The 18,636-nt window shown below is 49.5% G+C and overlaps 1 protein-coding gene across 1 annotated transcript in view; it reads left to right on the top strand.

Moving 5' to 3' along the window:
• Positions 1–2,382: 2,382 nt before the first annotated feature.
• Positions 2,383–18,636, top strand: part of TSHZ3 (teashirt zinc finger homeobox 3) — a gene marked incomplete at both ends in the record, with an annotated part of 67,612 nt that continues 51,358 nt past the window's right edge. Inside the window, one exon of the mRNA XM_079723902.1 lies at positions 2,383–2,422. Coding sequence (XP_079580028.1) covers positions 2,383–2,422 — 40 coding nt within the window. The remainder of the gene's footprint in view (positions 2,423–18,636) is intronic.

Here is an 18,636-nt window from a genome sequence, read left to right as displayed (position 1 = left end):
CCTGGAGGGAGGACAGTCCTTTTGGCCTCTGCGGCCGCAGGCACCAACTGCACGCCGCGCCCCCGCCCCCGAGTCCGCCTCACAAGGCCAGCCTCCGAGCCCAGTCTCCGCTCGACTCCGACTTCCCGCAACCACCCGGGGTCCGCATCCCGCAACTCCGAGCGCTCCTGCGCGCGCCAAGGCGCAGGAGACGTCTTTATAGCCCGGGAGGACGGCGGCGGCACATCTGCATTCAGGGAGGCGTCTGGACCGAGCCCAAGCTCTTAGGCTGGGGGCGAGCGGAGACTTTTGATCTTACCGTCTGGGTGAGATCACGGTCTCCTAGTCTAAAAAAGAAAGCATGCCTGTGAACTTTTAAAACAAACTTGCAAAAACAATCACAAAGAAAAAAATAAAGAGAAGAGGGGGCAGAAGAAGAGGGAGAGACTAAAAAAGAAACATAAGGCGGGGGGGGGGGGGGGAGGAAGGAAGGAAGGAAGGAAGGAAGAAGGCCAGGGTTTGCAGCTCCCGGAGCGCTCAGGCAGCCAGTCCCAGGGCACTGGGCTCCGGCCCTCGCCGGGACTCTCGGACGCGGGGCCCAGGAAACTCCCTGGGCCCCAGCGGCGCGCCCGGGAGCAGCACCGCCTCGGGGGCAGTAGGCCTGGCGGCCGCCCCCGCATTCCCGCCAACGCCGCCCGGCAGAGCCCGGAGCCGGCCCCGCCGCTGCCGCCCCATTCCCGGCCCAAGAGCTGGCCTAGGGAGACGCAATCGAGCCCGCAGCGCATCGATGCGCCGCCGCCCGCGCCTCTCCGGCTCCCGCTCAGTCGGCGCCGCTGGGGGGTCGTCCCAGTGAGCTCCGGCCCACCAGCGCCCTAGCGGCCGCCCGTAAGTGAGCCCGCTTTGCCCCGCAGCCAATGCAGCCCTGCCAGCTCCTCCTCTCCACGGCCCGCCGGCCCGGCCCGCCGCGAGTCTCAGCGATCCCAATCACCCAATGAATAATCAATTCTTTTTGCTCATTACTGCTGGCTGGCCGGGCGCAGGGCGCGGTGGCCCCTCTCGGGGCGCCCCGGGGCGAGGGATGGGCTTGGGTGCCCGAGTTCCTGACCCCGTCGCCGTCCCGCCCTGGGATCTGCCTGCGCCGGTGGTGGGGGGCGCGCCCCGGCGCCTAGGTGGCGAGGGGCGGGGTGGAGGTACCCTGATCTTCCCAGTCTGGAGAGGAAACTTGGAGGCACCCCCTCCCACACCAAACCCCGGGACGGCCCGGGAAAGTTTGCCCGGAAAAAAAAATTGGGGGAAGTGGCTGCGGCGGGTCCCGGGGGAGGAGCCCTGGTGGCGCGGGGTCTGAGAGCAGCCCCCACCCACTCGGGCCCGCGCCCACCTCCTCCCCCGAGGGCGCCGGCGCCCGCCTGCGGGCCCTGGCATCCCCGGGGTGAGCGGGCCCAGGCCCGGGGGTCCGAGCTGGGGGCTTTGGACGCGGCGTGTGGAGAGAAGTGCGGCCCGGGAGGGGCATCGGGGGACGGCCAGGGGGCGAGGCCGGGTGGGGAAGAGGGGCGGGCGGGAGTAGCTAGCGGCCCGGGACGGGCTCGGCCCGGCCGGCGCCGCGCCCCTGCTTGCACGCACGGGGCGGAGGCGAAGGGGCGGCACCCCCTCCCCGGACTGGGCGGGGGTCCTAGACAGGCCCGGGGCCGGGAGCGGGGGCGCGGCGCCCCCGCGGGCGGGCGAGTGACACGATCATCTCCTTTTCCTTTAAGCTTGCCTGTTGCCGACGCCGCCGCTCCAGCCGCGCAGCGGGCATAAGACTGGACCGCCGAGCCCCGGGCCGCGGCGGCGGCGGCTGAGCGCCCCCTCCGATGCCGTGACCCCCTGCCCGGGGGCGGGGGCCGGGGCTTCACCGGCCGGGGCCGCTCCCGCGCTCTTCCTCCCACCCCTCTGCCCGCCTTCTCCCCCTCTCCCCGCCCCCCGGCCCTGAACCCCGCGCACCTCGTCTGGGGACGGGGCGGGGGGGGGGGGCAGGGCCGCCGCTCCTCCCCGCCCCCTCCTCCTCCGGCCTCTGGAGCGATTTGTCAAACTTCCCAATCCGCCGGCAGCGCGGTCCTCCTCCTCCTCCTCCTTCACCACCTCCTCCTCCTCCTCTGCCTCCTCCTCCCCCCGCGCTCCTCCCTCCCCGCGCCTCCCTCGCCCGCCCTCCTTCTTCCCTCCGCACGTTCGGGGATCGCGGCGGAGCGCGGAGCGGGGGGGACGCGGAGAGCCGGGGCTCAGCAGCATCCTGCGGGCGGCCGCTCTCCGGGGGGGAGGCTGAGAGCCGGCCCGCCTCGCCCCCCCGCGGGCCCGCCGCCCCTCCCTCCCTCTCCTCAGCCCGGCAGCGGCGGCGGCGGCGGCAGCGGCAGTCGCCGGAGGAGCATCATGCCGAGGAGGAAGCAGCAGGCGCCCCGGCGCGCAGCAGGTACGAGCCGCTTCCCCTTCCTCCTCTCCTCCGCCTCCTCTTCCTCTCCTCGCCCAGCGTCTCCAGCCGGCGGCGACCCCTCTTCTTGCCCCGCTCCTCGCCCCTCTCGCTCTGGCCGCGCAGAGTAACTCCGGGGCGCCGGGCTCGCTCGCCGCTCTCCTGTCTGGTGCGTGCGCCCGCCTCACGGACCGGCGCCCCCCGGACGCCCCGCTGCGCTCTGCACCCACCCCCCCGCCCCTTCCCGCTCGCACCCACTTCGGGAACCGTGCTCGCTCGCAGCGAACTGAGCCGGGCTGGGTCCCTGACTCCTCAGCTCTCTGCCTGGCCGCGGAGAGAATGGGAAGGAGCCCTCTTCTGTCTCTTTCTGTGGGGGCGGGCGGGGTCACCTGAGTTCTCCGGGACACCTTCCGTGTCCTCCCGCGGCCGGCCGGCGGGGGACTGCCTGGTGTCTCTGCCGAGTGAAAGAGAGCGAGCGAGTGAGCGAGCGGGTCCCTTCGGCCACCTTACTGCTAATCCGATTGATTCTTCATTTATTGGGCCCAAACCGGGCACAGCGGTGGAAAGCAGAGCGCACAGGGTCTGGGTATTGTCAGATGACTGTCAAGTCGATGTTAGATGCTGGCGTTCCTTTTTCCCCGGTTTGTTTTCGCTCACCCCCACCCTCCTTCCACTGCTTCTCCCATCCTCATGTCCTCATAGCACTTAGTTCTGGGACGTGTCTGAGTACTTTCTCCCCATCACCCACCCCCTCTTTTTTTTTTTTTCCAGGAGTGTCAACTCCTTTTAAGACTGAGCCGGGTTTGTTTTTTTTTTTTTCTTTTCTGGAAAAAGCATCATTGAAAGCAAAACAAAACCCACACACATAACATTATTTTGCAATAATGTCAGTTGGGGGCATGTTGCTTGGAAGAAGGGTTTCTGGCCCTTTGCCACCCTTGATTTGATGACTGATTGATTGCCCATCATGCTGCTGCCTTTGATCTATTCATTCCCAATAAACATCAATAAATCACTTGAAATGGTGAGGCCAAGCTCTGTGACGTCACTAGGGCCCTGTCAGTGCAACTTCTGGGATTTGGGGCGGATTGCTGAGAGGACCACATATGGACAGGATGTATTTTGATATGAGTAACACTCAGATGTGCAGAGGTTCAGATGCTGCCTGAAGGGGAGGGTTAAGTGGAGGTTCGTTTCTTTTCTTTCCTTTTTTTTTTTTTTCCTTCTCTTCCTTTCTTTTCTGTTCTTTGCTTTTGTGGAAGAAGGGAGGAGAGGGAGAAGGGTCAGGGCATTGCCTGGTGCCCTTTTTGGATGAAAGTATGGTACCCATGTTGCCCCGGAGTGCCTGTAGTAGCAGTGGGGGTGATGGTGATGGTCATTTCCGTCACTTCAGCCGGCACTGCCGGTAGAGCTCACACACCGGCTGCATCTGAACTTGAGTCTTCTCACACAGGGTCACAGAGAGGAAATGCTGTTCTTTCTTCTCCCCAAAATGTACTGTCCTTTTAGTGTCCTAAGAAAATCGTAGAAGAAAACAGACTTGGTTTGGGGCATATATTACAGATTTTGCTTTCTGTCCTCAGGGTTACCCAAATTTAGAAAGTTTGAAAATCCCAGTAGTGGTTGTAGGGAGGGTGCTGCCTCTCAAGTCACCTCCTGGCTGGTGCTTTTTGCCTATCCCATCTTCTACTTTAAATTCCAAGCTCAAGCAATGAGCTTATCTACCCAAAATAAACTCTCAAAGTTTGGAGGACTCCTTCACAAAGTTGGGCAGTAGGAGTGTCTTGGACTGCTTCCAGTCTTTGGGATTTTTTTCTTTCCTTTTTGGATGCACATTTGAAGGTATCTGTGTGCCTCAATCAAATGAACCATATGTGACTGCATCTTTACATTTGGTTTAGAATCCTCTCCGCCGTTGCTTCATCTTTTCTCTTCCACCTTGCCAATCTGAGACTCTTATTTGATAAATTTCTGCTAAAAATATTAGAGGAGGAGGAAATGTGCTGTTGGCTTTATTTATCTAGTTTTTTAAAGCAACCTGTTCACTAACCTTTTTGCACCTTTTAAAAAGCCAGCCAGGAAATCTCAGGTCAGTTAAGAAATATTCATTATATAAAAACTTGACTGCACTACTAATAGGAGCTGGAAGAATGGTTTTGCTCTATCAAAATGACCCGTCAAAACGACTTTGTTTCATATTTGATTTAATTGTCTCTCTCCTGACAGGCACATTCATCAATAGCTTAATGGTCAATCAGAAGTTGGCAGCATGAGTGCTTTTTTTCTTTCTCATACCCTGGTTTTGGATTTACTTTATCAGAATGCCTCTGCCTAATGGACGTGTGGAGGAGGGGGGGAATGTCTGAAGGGCTACTTATTTAGGAGAGTGGAGGAATAAAAAAACCTTCCACATCCAGGCTGGTGATAAGTATGCACAGGCCAATAAGTGCGCTGTGTGAGTTTGTTTGTTTATTTGGATGGACAAGAAACTTCCCATTTTTTTTCTCCTTTTTTCAGTTCTCCTAGCTGCAAGTTATAAGGTTCATGCCTGCTTTTGTGGCATACTGGGAGTGATGACAAATTGATTGCTTTGTACTGATAGAGAGAGAGTGGGGAAAAAGAAAGATGTCTGCTGATTGGTAACTGGAAATCCATTCCCCAGCAACCTTGAGGAGACTCGAGAATTTTTCCCCCCTCCAAACTGAAAGGTCCGCTCAGCCATAAAAAAAGAAAAGTTGTTTTGCCAGCTTCATTAGTGTTCACCTAATTAGCTGTAAACCTGATGGATTCCTGACAGCTTTAATGATTGGAGATGACAAGCTCGACGCAGTGTCATCCAGCAGAATTAGGTTTGCAGCTAGTTTGATGTAATCAAGTTGATATTACACAGTCCTGGCTGCCTTTAGTTGTGCATTAACTCAATTTTCTGCTGCAGGTGACAAATGGGCTTTGGTACCTGGATAATCATGTCATAGGAATTAGGGCCCTTTTAATGGTTTGGGGGTAGAATAACAACCACAAAGGGCTGAGAGCCGGGGAGAGCGTGCAGACATAGCACACAGGTGCACAGTTTTTACATCTAGGCCAAGTGTAACACTGTTCTCCAGAAGGCCAAAGCAGGCTCCAAGAATCCCTGAAAAGACGGATTTCTGCCCTTTAGGATTTTTCTCTTTTTGATAGAAATTATGCACGGCTTAGTGTCTTTTCTTAAAGGGGAGAGAGAAATTTCTTCACCTGCTGAAGAGAAACCTGGGCAGGAGTTTCCTTTCTCCAGGCATGTAATTTTAAAGGGCTATACATTTGTGCTGGACAAAAGCCATTGCCTGTAGAAGTTCAGAGGAGCGGGGTTACAGAGGCCCCTGTCCTTTGGGCAGAGCTACCATTTTCCCTCTCTCCTATGTGTAGCATTTGTTTTTCAACAAGTATTTTTTGAAAATACCGGAAAAGAAAGTCAAGCAGTACTTAATAGCAGATCACGTTTTATTCTTTCCTGTTCATTTTCTGGAAGGAAGTGTAAAATCATTAAAGGCCATTGCCTAAACTCCACCCTCCCCTCAAAAAAAAAAAAAAAAAAATCCAACAAACAACAACTTGCCACTGACCTTTTGAGTCTTATTTGGTGAAAGAGAATAACCTTCCATGGAGTTCTTAGGTGGTCCCACTGCAAAGGTAAAGCTTCAAGCATCTTGACTTTTGTCAAAGTGGTTTGGACCCCTTAGGACCTGCTGGGGTAACAGATCACTGTGGGTCCCCAAGGAATAGGATAAGCTCATGGTAGCACAGCCTGGGGGTTTTTACTTTGCCAGTAGACATGGGCAAACTAAAAGATGGCACACCTGGCGGTGTCCAAGTAACACCATCCCAACCTTCCTAAGTCTCGTCCACATACCAGGCAGCTCCAGAGAGGAGCTTTTCTCTCTTGGAAGTACATGGAGCATTCAGGAAGGCATTTCGGCATCAGCCTTGGGAATTTATTTGCTCTCAAACCTGCCACATGTCTCTCCTTTGGACAGACGTTCTACCCTGTAGCAAGGTAACAAAATGACTGGTTTTGGTCGCTCTGTGATTCCCCGCACCCCTTTTCCTACAAAATGGAAGGAGCAATGTAAATTCTAAAAAAAGAGAAATCAAGAAGCTGAAGGAGAAAAACAAAGAGGGCAGGAGGCAAGGCTATTCCCCTGGACATCCACACAGGGGAGAGAAGCTTCCCGAATCAGCTGCTGTGCCCCCATTATCTTGACAACTGTCAGTTAGGGCTTCAGTGCTCTCCAGGGCCACCCTTGATTGTGAGCAGTTGATGTTGTCATTTTGTTCTCAGTTTTGCCTTGAGCGTGCTCGTAAACAGGAGCCAGGTAGTCAATAACTGATGTATCAGCAGTTATTCCCCAAATTGCCTCGCAAGTCTGCATTTTTCCTCTTTTTTTTAAACTAAAGATTGTTTTGTAAACTGATTAGAATGAAAGGTGACTGCTCAGGGCCGGGGGAAATGCTGTGAAACCCAGGTGAGTTCCCAGAATGAAAACCCTTCGTTTCCCCGCCCTCCCCTTCTGGGTTTCTGGAGGGAGAAGGGTCACCTTCTTGAGGGCGAAGCGCCTGGCCCTTTTGGGGGGCCTTTGTCTTGCCCTGGTGTCTGGCAGAGGCAGGCTGGGGCGAGGGCCGTGGATGCAGGCGGGGCAGGAGCAGGGAGAGGATAGGGAGTCCTGGTCCTGGTGCCCCACAGCCATGTTTAATCCAATAACAGGCGCAGGCCAGTTATGCCGAGTGTAGTTTGTGAGGCTTTCCTGCTGGCCCATTTTTATTCCTGCCTGTCACTGGACAAACTATAAAAATAGCTTTAGTCTTGTAGTAGAAAAAAAAAAAAATAGGGTGTGTGTCTACTTTCTGTGTTTTTGTGCAGCTCAGATAGGTAGGCCTTTCAAAGAAGCTGTTTTGTAACACCCCTGTACCACCATCCTGCAGCCTGTGCAAGGAATCACTCACCCCGGACCCTCTCAGGTGTTCAGTGTGTGTGTGTGTGTGTGTGTGTGTGTGTGTGTGTGTTCTAGTTATGCTCCAAATTGTGGTTTCTCTGTCTGAAGTTAAAAATGAAAGGTGAATACAATATATTGTATTTGGTAACAATGATATGGACTGGTACATCGAGACAGATAATGTGCAGTTGTAATTAGACTCAATAGACAGGCAGTCATTTTTAAATTCTTTTGACACGTGCATAAAATAGTCATATAATAAGATAAGATGACAATTTTATGTTAGGTTGATAAAGTGTCCCGATACTTGCATTTAAACGTCTGTAAGCCTTTAAAAAAAAATCTAGACAGATTAATTCTAGTCTCCAGTATTTGCAGTTAGTCATTAAATTAATTTTCAAATTCTACTAAACAATGGCTATGAATATTTCTTTTTCTTTCTGGAGTCTTCTACCTGAATTTTAAGGAACGGATACGTAGATTTGGTAGCTTTCTCAAATTTTTCAACATTTGTAAACATTTACGTTAGACATGGGTGTAAAAATTCAGGTTACTGTTTGTGATTAGAAAGATGCTATGCATTTTTGGAAGTAAAAAAAAAAACAGTAATGGAACATAATCGGCTTATGACCACTTGCCTGAATGACTGTCATACTCCACTTTTAGGAATCTTTATTAGAAAGATTACACAGTGTCCTTGACCAAATATTTTATAAGCCCCATTTAAAAAAAAAGACATTTTGAGCACATACACTTGATTTGATCAGCACTTAGATTCTCGGGTTTAATTACTTTCAATTCTGTAAATTATTTTAGTATTTCAACAAGAGTGGCCTAAGAGACGTATTGGGGGTCGGGAAAGCATTTTTCTGAAGGTCACATTGCCCGGACTTTTCGACCATCTCCTTACCTTATTTTTCTCAAATGTGCTAAGGTGTGGCTCTTGAAGAATAAATTTGTTTGGGCTTAATGATAAATTATTAATTCATACTGTCAGGACACATGTTATTAATTATGACTGTGTTTTCTTCATCCAGAACAGCTGTTGGGGAAACAGTGTAAGTTCAGATTGTCTTCAAGGGGGAGGGCGCCAAAGCAAGGAACTCACCAACTTCTTGTCATCATCTTCCTGATTCCCTTGCTTTGGGAATAAAGGATTGCAGGGGGTGGAGTGAATAGGGAGAGAGAAACTATTAATTCTAGACCAAGATGGGTACTGGCAAATGTTCACCAATGTAACTTTTTAAAAAGCAAGCCTAACTCTCCATGCTCTGAGTCCAGGTGAGATTCTGAGGTGGTACCTGCTTCCTTCCCCAGTCTGGTTTTGGACTGGTTTCCATTCCACCCATTTCTCTTGTTTTCTTCTTCCTCTTGGGTAGACCGGAAGGTCACGTTCACAACTTTATAGTAGCAGAAAGCAAACTACTTTGAATGCCTGTTTGTTCCCCAAACTGGATCCCATCCCTTGGAGAGCAAAGGGCTGTTTGGTAATATACATGAAATGACTCCAATTCATTTACTTTTGATTTTCCATCCCCGTCATTAAATCTAGTCCTATGTATTCAGTTTCCTCTGAGTTCTTTGAGAAATGCATGTTGCATAAAATAGGCGATTTTTAATGAACAATTTAATGTAAATGGGTTTTGAATTTAAATTAATATTAATGAAGCCTTGAGTGAATTTATTTTGCATACGTAAAGGCTTGTAAGTCTTTCACCCATGTGCTTTCTCCTTTATGTAGTAACATTGGTTGGGTGGATTAACCAGTGCCTTTTAAAGATTCATGCTTCAAAAATTAAATTGATTTTATATGTCCAATAGCGCCAACATATTATTAGGCAAAAGTGTTACTTAAGTTAAGGGAAATATACCTCATTTTTGATTAAAGCTCTCCGTCTCCATTGCCCTGCTCTTCCTGAAAGCTGCAGTTGGTTTGGCATTGCTGCCAGGGAAAATACACACCCACAATAGTCACTACAATCAAGATGTTTTCTTTCTTTGCCTTACCTCTAATGCATTATGTATCCCGGGATGATGGGAAGTTCTGTAATTAATTCTATTAAATGTAATTGCTATAATCACTTTGATGTTACACATAATAAAGGTAATATGGTAAGCGCATAAAAAAATATAAACACCTTATTGTAACACTCCTGCTAAAATGCCTTCTCGTCAAGTCTGGTTTATAGACAAGTGTTCTCAACTCTTTTCGGCCATAGGTGACAATTTATCCGAGCTGTATCCATTGATATTCCAAAGGAGAGGCAGTGATTGGAAAGGATGGGCCTTGGCTTGAAGGGTCTTCAGGTTGGTTGCCTAGGAATCTTAGTTCCCCTTTCCTTAAAGATGTGGCCAATTAAGAAAAGGTGACCATTATTTCTGGAGAGGAGAGAGGTACACACTTCAGAAGAGCCTATGGAATGAAGTAAGAGGTATAGGAATGGAAGAGGAGCTCAGAGAAGGATGAGAGCGGAGTTTTCAGATCGGGGGAGAGGCTGTTCTGTAGGTTTTCTCATCCTCATGGTGTGGGATTATGGGAAGTGCCGTGTGTGCACATGTGTGTGTGTGTGTGAGTGTGAGAGAGAGAGAGAACATAGGAGCATGTGCTTATGGGTAACAAGAGAAAGCCACCTTTCTGTAATAGTGCAATAAGGGAAATTAGCACAGAATATCTGCTTTATTATTATTATTATTATTTATGACTATTGTTATACACCTTTCATGGGGGCATCTGAGGACCGTGCCTGACTGTTGCACATCCCGCCACGGCGTTGGCCGACGTTGCCTGTTTGACAGAAACCCGAGTGATCTTTGAGACTCCCCCCGCCACATCTCCATGCACCTACCCTGGATCCAGGCCACCGTAGGACATAAGTTGGCCAGAGACCCCAAGCACACAGTTCTTGCGGGATGTTTCCAAACCCGTTCGAATTCTTCTTTGCCATCATAGCCTGCAGGAGGTGGAGGATGTGGTGGGAGAGGAACCTTGTCATTTAATTTTCTCCCTGTGGATAACCAGGAATCAACCTAGCAGGGAGGTTTGACCCCCATCCTCAGCCGGTCCCTGTCTCACGTACTACAAAGGCCAAGAGGTCTCATGACCCGGTGTTGGCCTGACGGCTTGGATGTGAATTCTCTGCATTTATATTTTGTTTTTTGGTGTGTTGTAAGGCATGGAGTCTGTAAATCAGGCATACACAGAAATAAAATAAGGGAAAGTGGTGTGTGAGAAGGGGATGCCTCTTCTTCTTTGGAGGAAGAAAAAGGTGTTTGCAGATGGTGCTGAGATGCAGTGACAGCAAGTGGTTCCCTCGACTGTGCCCGAGGCCCCGGGAGCTGGGTCTGGCTGTTGCTTTCACGGGCTGGCTGCAGAACAGGCTGGGAAATCAGGGTGCTGCGGAAGGCTGGGCAAGGGCCTGTCTCCTGGGCACCAGGCCTAGCATCCCGGCCTGCCAGGTGAGCAGGGGCCGAGGACAGGGTCTGGGGGTCCCAGCCTGGGCCTGGACTACAGCGGGACCAGCCACCAGCCCTCCTGCGGTGACTTTCAGCTGGTTTTGATGGTGAGGATGATAAAAGGTCTGAGAACTCCATAGGCCCCTGTAATCAGGGCCAGTGCTGACATCCTTCTCAAGTTTGACAGCTTCTTCCTTTTCTCTCCTCACCGCCAAGCCTTTCTCAACTGAATTTCCCCGCCCTCCTCTCCCCTCCCTCCCTGCTCGCCGCCCACCCCTTCCCTCCCTCTCCCCCTTTCTGTATGTGTCTCTCTTGTTTCATGTTCTTGATCAGTCTCAGATGCTGGGAATTATTTTTTTGCGGGCGGGAGGGGGAGTGTTGCTTTAGGTTTGTGGGTTGGGCAGGTGTGAGAGGAAGTCTGTGTGTTTTTTTTTTTTTTTTTTTGTACTGTAGGCCTGTTGCTAATTAATGTTCCTCCATAAGATTCTGTCGGAGTTGAGTAATGTTTTTGATCTTTATGCCTGATAACTGCATACTTAATGAGATTTCAAAGCTGTGAGTGCAGCTCCCTACAATTATTGACAGATGCCTTTTCTTTGCCATTGGGTTCAGCTTCATAAATCCTCTTGCTGTAATGAGGTTCAGCAGTGCCACCCTGGCAGTGAGCTAATGAAAGGGGGGAGGGCGAAGCGGCTCAGGGCTGTCTGACACATTTTTTTCCTTTAAAATTTACTATGCAGATGTCAAGCTGCGGACGATTACTTCAAACATGCTAATTTTTATCTTGCTTTTGTGTCAGCCCTTTGCCATGAAAAAATAAATAAATAAAAGGACTAACCTTACTCCACTTCATTTCGTTTCCTTTTTTTTTTTTTGCCCCCAAAGTCACATTTTTTTAATAACCCGTGGTGTGTGACTGCTGGGGACTTTGACACGCGTGTGGCCTTTTGCAGGTATCCAGTGGCAGAGCCGTGTTGTTTTTTTTTTTTTTCCCCTCCCTTGCCATCAGAAGGGCAGGGGGAGGATAAAAGTGTGATTTCCCCAGGCCTCCCATCAGCCTGCCCTAAGTATGCACTTGAAACGTCGGAGAATTCATTTCAGAGTTCTGAAACTAGATCCCGGTGAAGAGCTGCGCCATGCCAAAGAGTCGATTTCCTTTTCAGCGGAGTCATACATCACTGACCCACCCTTCCCTCCTGACAGAATGACATATGTCATTTATCATATGGGCCCCAGCCAGACACGGGGAGGGGAGGGGAAGCCCCCGGTCCATGTGATGCTGCCTCGTCGTCCTCCTCCTCCCACTGTACACAGTACGGCTGGCTTGCAGAGAGAGCACTGCTGATTTGGCGAGAGGGAGGAGAGAGGAGAGAGGAGACTCAGGGGCGAAGGGAGGAGAGCCTGCTTCGTATGGATGGCTGGGCGTGTGGCGGGGCGGGCACGAGATTGGCAGAGGCACGGACGAGGTTATGTTCTTTCATATTGTCTGCTGAGCCACGCAGCTCAGCCTCTGACGCTCTTCTCACCTCCCCCCCCCACATTCCTTTTCTCTGTTTTTCCTTCTTTTATTTCCCCCCCCTTTAGTCATCAAGGGAAAAAAAAAAAAGAAGAAGAAGACCAAGCAGGGCTGACAGGTATCATTCAGCCTCCCTGGCTAGTGAGGGGTGGTAGAAATGAAGCTCAGGGCTCCTGGCTTCACATGATTCAGACATGCGTTATTGAAGATGGATGTTCCTTAAAAAAAGATTGATGGTGAATCCTGGGCTTAGGGTGCCATTTATCATTTTGAATATTATTTAGACTTGCCGTGTAAACCTGTAACTTGAGAGTTGGAAGAGCCGGGGCAGGGTAGGGGCCTGTGTGTGTGTGTGTGTGTGTGCACGCGTGTGTGTTTCCATCGATTGGCCTTGAATTATCATTGCTGCTGACCAGACACAGCCCCTCCCATTTACAATACAGAAGACACCACCTCCCATAAAGGAGGGATGGTTTAATTTTGAATAATTTCCAAGGACACAAGGAAAAATGAAGTATCTGTGATTTACACTAAAGCTAACAGGCAACTTCTCTCTCTCTCCCTCTCTCCCTCCCTCTCTCTCTCTCTCTCTCTCTCTCTCTCTCTTCCCCAACAGAGGCAGTCACGTACGAAACATTAAAATATAAACAGAGCTGTACTTGCCGAAGCCAGGACCCTTGTCTGATTTTTTTAAACTCTGTGACATGCTTAAAAAAAAAAAATCTGTATCTGCAAAGCTTAGACTATTCAAAAAATAATAATAATACCGGTTGGCTTGGTTAGCAGTGCGAGAATGAAGAAACATAGACTTCCACGTCCCAGGAATATTTCAGTTAAAAAATGATCTAACCCTGTCCCTGCTCCCAGCAGCCTCCCCCCATTTTGTGTCTGCACTCGGTCCGCCTCCGCAGGCCCCCGCAGACCCCTGCCAGGACTGATGTGGACAGCTGTTTCCAGGCCCCGCCGGCTAATCACTTCTGGTTCTTTTGCACCCTGAGCTCTGCTCTGGGACACCCCCACCTACTGGAAGGACGTAGGGACGCAGGCTGGCTCACTGACCGGGCCCCCAGCTGCTGGGAAGCATCAGTAAAGCGGCCTTTCCCCCTCCTGCTTTAGAGGCCTGCCGCCGGTTTCCCCGGTGGAAAAAGGGAAACAGAAACTGCTGGCCTCCCTGCTCCGTCTCCTCCACTAGGAGAGCCCCGATAGTGCAAATTTAATTGTCAGGCATTCTATTAAATATGTGACTTTATTTGGGTCCGCTAATTAAATTTAGGGCTTCTTGTATAACTTTCCGTGTGGACATTAATTTAAAAAAATGATGGGGCAGAAAGTTAGAACGGGGTCGTTTTTTATCTAAAGAAATGAGAATCGAGAATTTGTGGAAAGGCTGAACGTTCGTATCTTGCTGCTTTCTTGGACAAACTTTTCCCTGACGTGTAAAAAGCCTGTATCTCCCGTGAACGGGAAACAAATGGGAACGTGGCGTATTCACTCACCAACTCCATGCAACTTTGTGTGTGTGTGTGTGTGTGTGTGTGTGTCTGTTTATTTTGAAATAACTTTATTAGCAGCCTGACACTGTGCACAGCCTGACTTAGGATTCACTTCTGGTGTTGTCCAGCTGCTGCCAAAAATCGGGTAGAATCAGATTTATATCCTTTGTTGGTGCCTGGAATCACATCTGACAACAGAAAGATGATATTGTTTCTTGCCGAGACTTCAAGGAAGAAAGCAAAACTTTGATCCTCTGCCCTTGCACTTGGGCAGTGTTGGAGGTAATTGGAGTACAAGTGCCAATTTGCAGGAACAATTGTAAACACCTTGGATACAAATGCATCATCCCATTTTTACTGATTAGGAAAACTTTGCTATTAATAGGTGCAAAGTCCATTTCAGGTGTAATTGGTAAGGAACTGAGTGCACTCATGGGAAGAAACCTTGTTTTGTTTTTTGTTCGCTTCTCTTCTTATCCCCTTTTCTCAGTTTTATGGCTGGAGACATGATTTATTGCAGCCATCCATCTTGGGGGCTCATCCATCACACCCGGGTTGCTAGGAGATTGTGGCAGCAGCTGTTTGCTCTGAATCAGACAGAAAAGTTGTCAATCATCAAAGGCAGGTGAATAGCATTAGAAACACGCTATTGTCAGACGGAATAATTAATCAAAGAGAGAAAAGATAATTAAAAAGATATGACCCTTGCAAGTACTTGCTCTGGGTTGCCTAGAAAAAAAAAAAAAAAAAAAAAGGAAAGAAAGAAAAACTGCCTGGTCTTTTCTAGACACTTAAGCAGCTGAGGGCTGATAAAATATGCACTCTACAGTGCATAGTTTTTAATTAATTGAAAAAGGTTCAACATTCAAAGACGATGCTGGAGAAAAGTCCGATTATGGGCAGAAGTAATATTTATTGTTTGCATGAAGGGCTTGACACAGAGTTCTAACTTTCTGTCACAAATCTCTGGCTTCCCTGGCTGGAGGGGGCATGGCTGGGGTCTTCAGGTAGCCTCCCAGCATCCTTCCTCTAAGCTTCCCTAGCCGTCACGCTGGGCCATTCAGGAGAGCTTCAGACCTGAGAAACAGGAGTGGAGCCCGCAAACCTGGACCACACGCCAGTCCACAGTCCCAGGGGGTCTAGAAAAAGTGAATTCCTTAGATCACAAGAATTTTTTTTTTTTTTTTTTTTTTTTTTTTAGTGAAGATGGGAGACTTGCAAAGCATGCCATGAAGTCCACCTTCAGGGTCCATGGAGAGAGCACTGTATCATTTCACCTGCCTGGGAACATGCTCTAAATGGAACATGCTCTAGGTCCCGAAAGGAAACTTGTAATCCATCTTGGTGTGGCCCCAGGAAGCATACCAGTGACTCACATCCTCAGTGATCACCTGGCATCACATTCTGAAAAGATCCCCACTTACAATCCAGAAATAATTTTGGGTGCCCATTTCAGTCACAAAAATATTCATAGATTAGGAAGTTCATCCTTGCCTTTTCTGCAGCTAAAATATTCTGGAGAAATTGGAAAATGTATTAAAGACTCAATAGAAAGTGGCATATCTGGAGTTGCTTTTCAGTGAAATATGCTGCACGCCCTGAAACAGATCTACTCTTTTATTTTTGGATACTATGCTTGATTTTCACACCATTCTCCTCCCAAAGAATAGCAGGACTTCTAAAATTAGCAGGAGGAAAAAAGGCTTTGAATATTAGAATTCCTGAGAAGGAAGAAAGTCACACTTTTTTTAGTTGGACACCGTTTTCAGGGTGTAGCAGATCAAGAACTCCATCCCTCAGCTCCCCATGCACAGAAGCCCTGGGGATGGGTTGCCAAGCATCACATGGGAGTCCCCAGGGGCTATCCCTCATGGTGTGATGTCCACCTTCTCCCTTGGTACACTGGGAGCCCACTAGGGGTGACAAAACCACCACTCTGGCCTTTTGGTGAGAGAGAGAGAAAGAAAGAAATATTCAGATTAGAAAAAAGCATCCGCCTGGCTTGCTGGAGGCCCTCAGAGACGTGTCTGTCACCTGTTCAGGTGGCTGGAGGAGCGTTCTTGTACAGAACTTGACCTCCAGGAGATGGATGCCTTTGACTTCAAGTTTCTGCTTGAGTCCTTGAGCTGCTATCCCCTGGTGGCCTTCTGAGCTTTTGAGTAAAGCTGGGAGTTTCCTGACCACGTAGCGGTTGTCCCTTGAAGTTCAACATTTTCTTGGGTAATGCCTGCCCTTGACCTACAAGGGCCGTGCCGTTGGAGAGCCAGCGATGCCAGAAGATGCCTAGCTCGGGCTGGAGAGCTTCAGTTAGGTAGCTTATGGAGTTCAGGGAGTCAAGAGGCCTTCCTGTCACCCATGAGCTCTGGCTGTTTGGAGATGGGCAGTGGGGGGTAGTTCCTTTTGGCGCTTGAAGAGAAATTCTTGTAGTCGCCATCTCCCCTTTCCAAGTAACTGCTGAGAAAACACGTTGCCTAATGTCAGCCAGAGCAATTCCAGAATGTGGTGGCTCATCAGGGAAGGGCAAAGGAAGAGAGTTCTGTGCGAGTCACTTATGGTAGCTTTGTGAATTCACAGATAAAAAGTATCAGCCTTTAGTGCTGGTGAAATCAGATTGAAATTTGCGTCCCCATAAAAAAGGGAAACAAAACCCAGGGGAAAAAGGGAAAGTCTTCAAGTGTGGCGAAGTTGGTGCAGGTCTCTTTTTCTGGAGCTGTGGCTGGGATCTAATGTCGTTTCCAGTAACCCCTGGCATCTGTTTAAATGATGCACAAAATAAATGAGAGACAGAGGGGGCCCAAGGGAAGGGTGGGTTGCTTACTCTTTAGAGGCTTTGGTTTTGTGAGTGTCCATTTTGACCAGAATTTCAGCGTCTCCCCTTGACAAGGGAGGGGGAACAGACACGGGTCTCTTGTGTCGCAAGGGTGTGCCAGGATAGAGTACCCTGTTCAAAGTCATTGTGACAGTGAGAAAACCCAGGACTGCATTAACCCCCACGCCAACTTGATATTTGAGTGTTCTTCTAAATGATAGGCATTTTCCTCTCAGTTCCACGAGACAAGGTTACCTAGAAGTCATTTTGGGTTTTCCCAGCTCAGCTGCCTTAGACCCAAAGCAGGCTTGGATGCCACCCACAGAAAGAAAGCACAACTTACCCAGTGGGACTCCCTGTAGGTAAAAGACATTTTGAAACACTTAAAAGACCTTGGAACAGCCTAAGTAAGATGCAGTCGTTACTAATCTGCTCGAGGAAGAGCTTTTAAAAGGGGGCGAGGATTCCTATTTAGGAGAGAAGATGGGGTTCCCAGGGGTTTTCCTGCGGCGAAATATTCCCTTTCTTGGCATTCCATTTCCTGCCTTTGTTTTTGCTCTGGGCCTGGAGTGAAACGGCTCTTTCATATATATTAGTTAGCGAAGACCACGGCGGGGTAATCTATGAGGCAGTGGTGGTGGTATTTTCTCTTGCTTTTCTGTATAAAATAGTAAGGCAGCACGGACACTCGGCTACGTGCCTGAGGTTCCTACCGAGATGGTTAGGTGAATAAGGAATAGAACAAACACATAGTTAGCTGGGCAAAGGAACATAAATAACATAACAGCATGCTCTTGGTTCTGAGAGCCCTGCCACATGAGCTTGTTCAAATTGGGTCCAGGAGCTTCAGACTTTCTGCTGAAGTGTGGGTGGGGAGAGAGAAAAGTATTATTTGGAAACACATGTACTCATTCCTTGTGAAAGAAGTGAAGTATTTAACATTTCTCCAAGGAAAACATCTTTCATTACTTGACGTGTTCTGTGGTAATGATTTTTCAGTTCAACAAACACGTACTTATTAGCTTTCGTGCGGGAACCTGGCTTAAGTGGATGGCGGCGCCATTTTTAACGGGAACTCACTGGCCAAGGTTAAAGGGAGCCTGGCTAGTCACAGGTGGTCCCGATGCCGGGACACACAGTCTGCTCCGGGCTCCTTGGAGCCCATCGCTCTGGCCTGTGAGCTCAAGTTGGGAGGAATCAGCAAAGTTGTTTTTTGTTTGTTTGTTTTTTTGCAAACAGAATGTTTGATGGTATGCATTTGGTGATTTCAAGTGGATTGGCCTGGAGAGATGGCACACTCTGCATGCCGGGAGTTTGGCTGAGGATTTGCTGGTTAAATAGACTATTTTGGTTAAAGATGATACAGAGGGAGGGGGAGCCATGAGGTGTGTTGGTGCAGGACCGGGGGCCTGCTTCCCCCTCCAGACTCCACCCCTTGCACCCCTCCTGGCTTGAGCAGCTGTGGACGCCCCTGCCCATGGTCGCATCCTCCTGATGCCAGGCGGCACTGGGGGCAGCTGAGTGCTCTTAGCTGTCTCTGGGTGGGAGTGGAAGCCTTATCTGTAAGCCCAGTTCTCAGGGACCCTTGAGCGTGACCTTCACCCCTGCCTGTCTTTTCTCCTATTAGATAAGTGTGTTATCCAATCCAATTGCAATCCTGGCCCATGATGGCGTTTTCTCTGCTTTACCTGCCATTCGTGTTTTGGTGTCCATGAAATTAGAAATAGTGAGCTGTGGCGCTTTTTCATAATCCCAGTCACCATCACCCTCGAAACTGGAGCCCCCGCCAACCTGAGAATGAGTATTGACGGATGATGGCTTCATGCAAACTTCTTTATTGATCTCAGTTCCCAAATCCAGCTGATAACCTCGGTGTGTCAGCCCCAAATCACATCTCATTACGGGTCATCTGTCCTCATCGGCCCCCAAAAGCGTGATCTCAGTTCACATCCCACTAGGACATTTTCCTCGGTAAG

Source organism: Hyperoodon ampullatus (genome assembly GCF_949752795.1).
Source record: "Hyperoodon ampullatus genome assembly, chromosome: 18".
Classification (NCBI taxonomy): Eukaryota; Metazoa; Chordata; class Mammalia; order Artiodactyla; family Ziphiidae; genus Hyperoodon; species Hyperoodon ampullatus.
The sequence above is the reverse complement of the archived record's forward strand: the minus strand, read 5'-3'. Positions and strand labels throughout refer to the sequence as shown.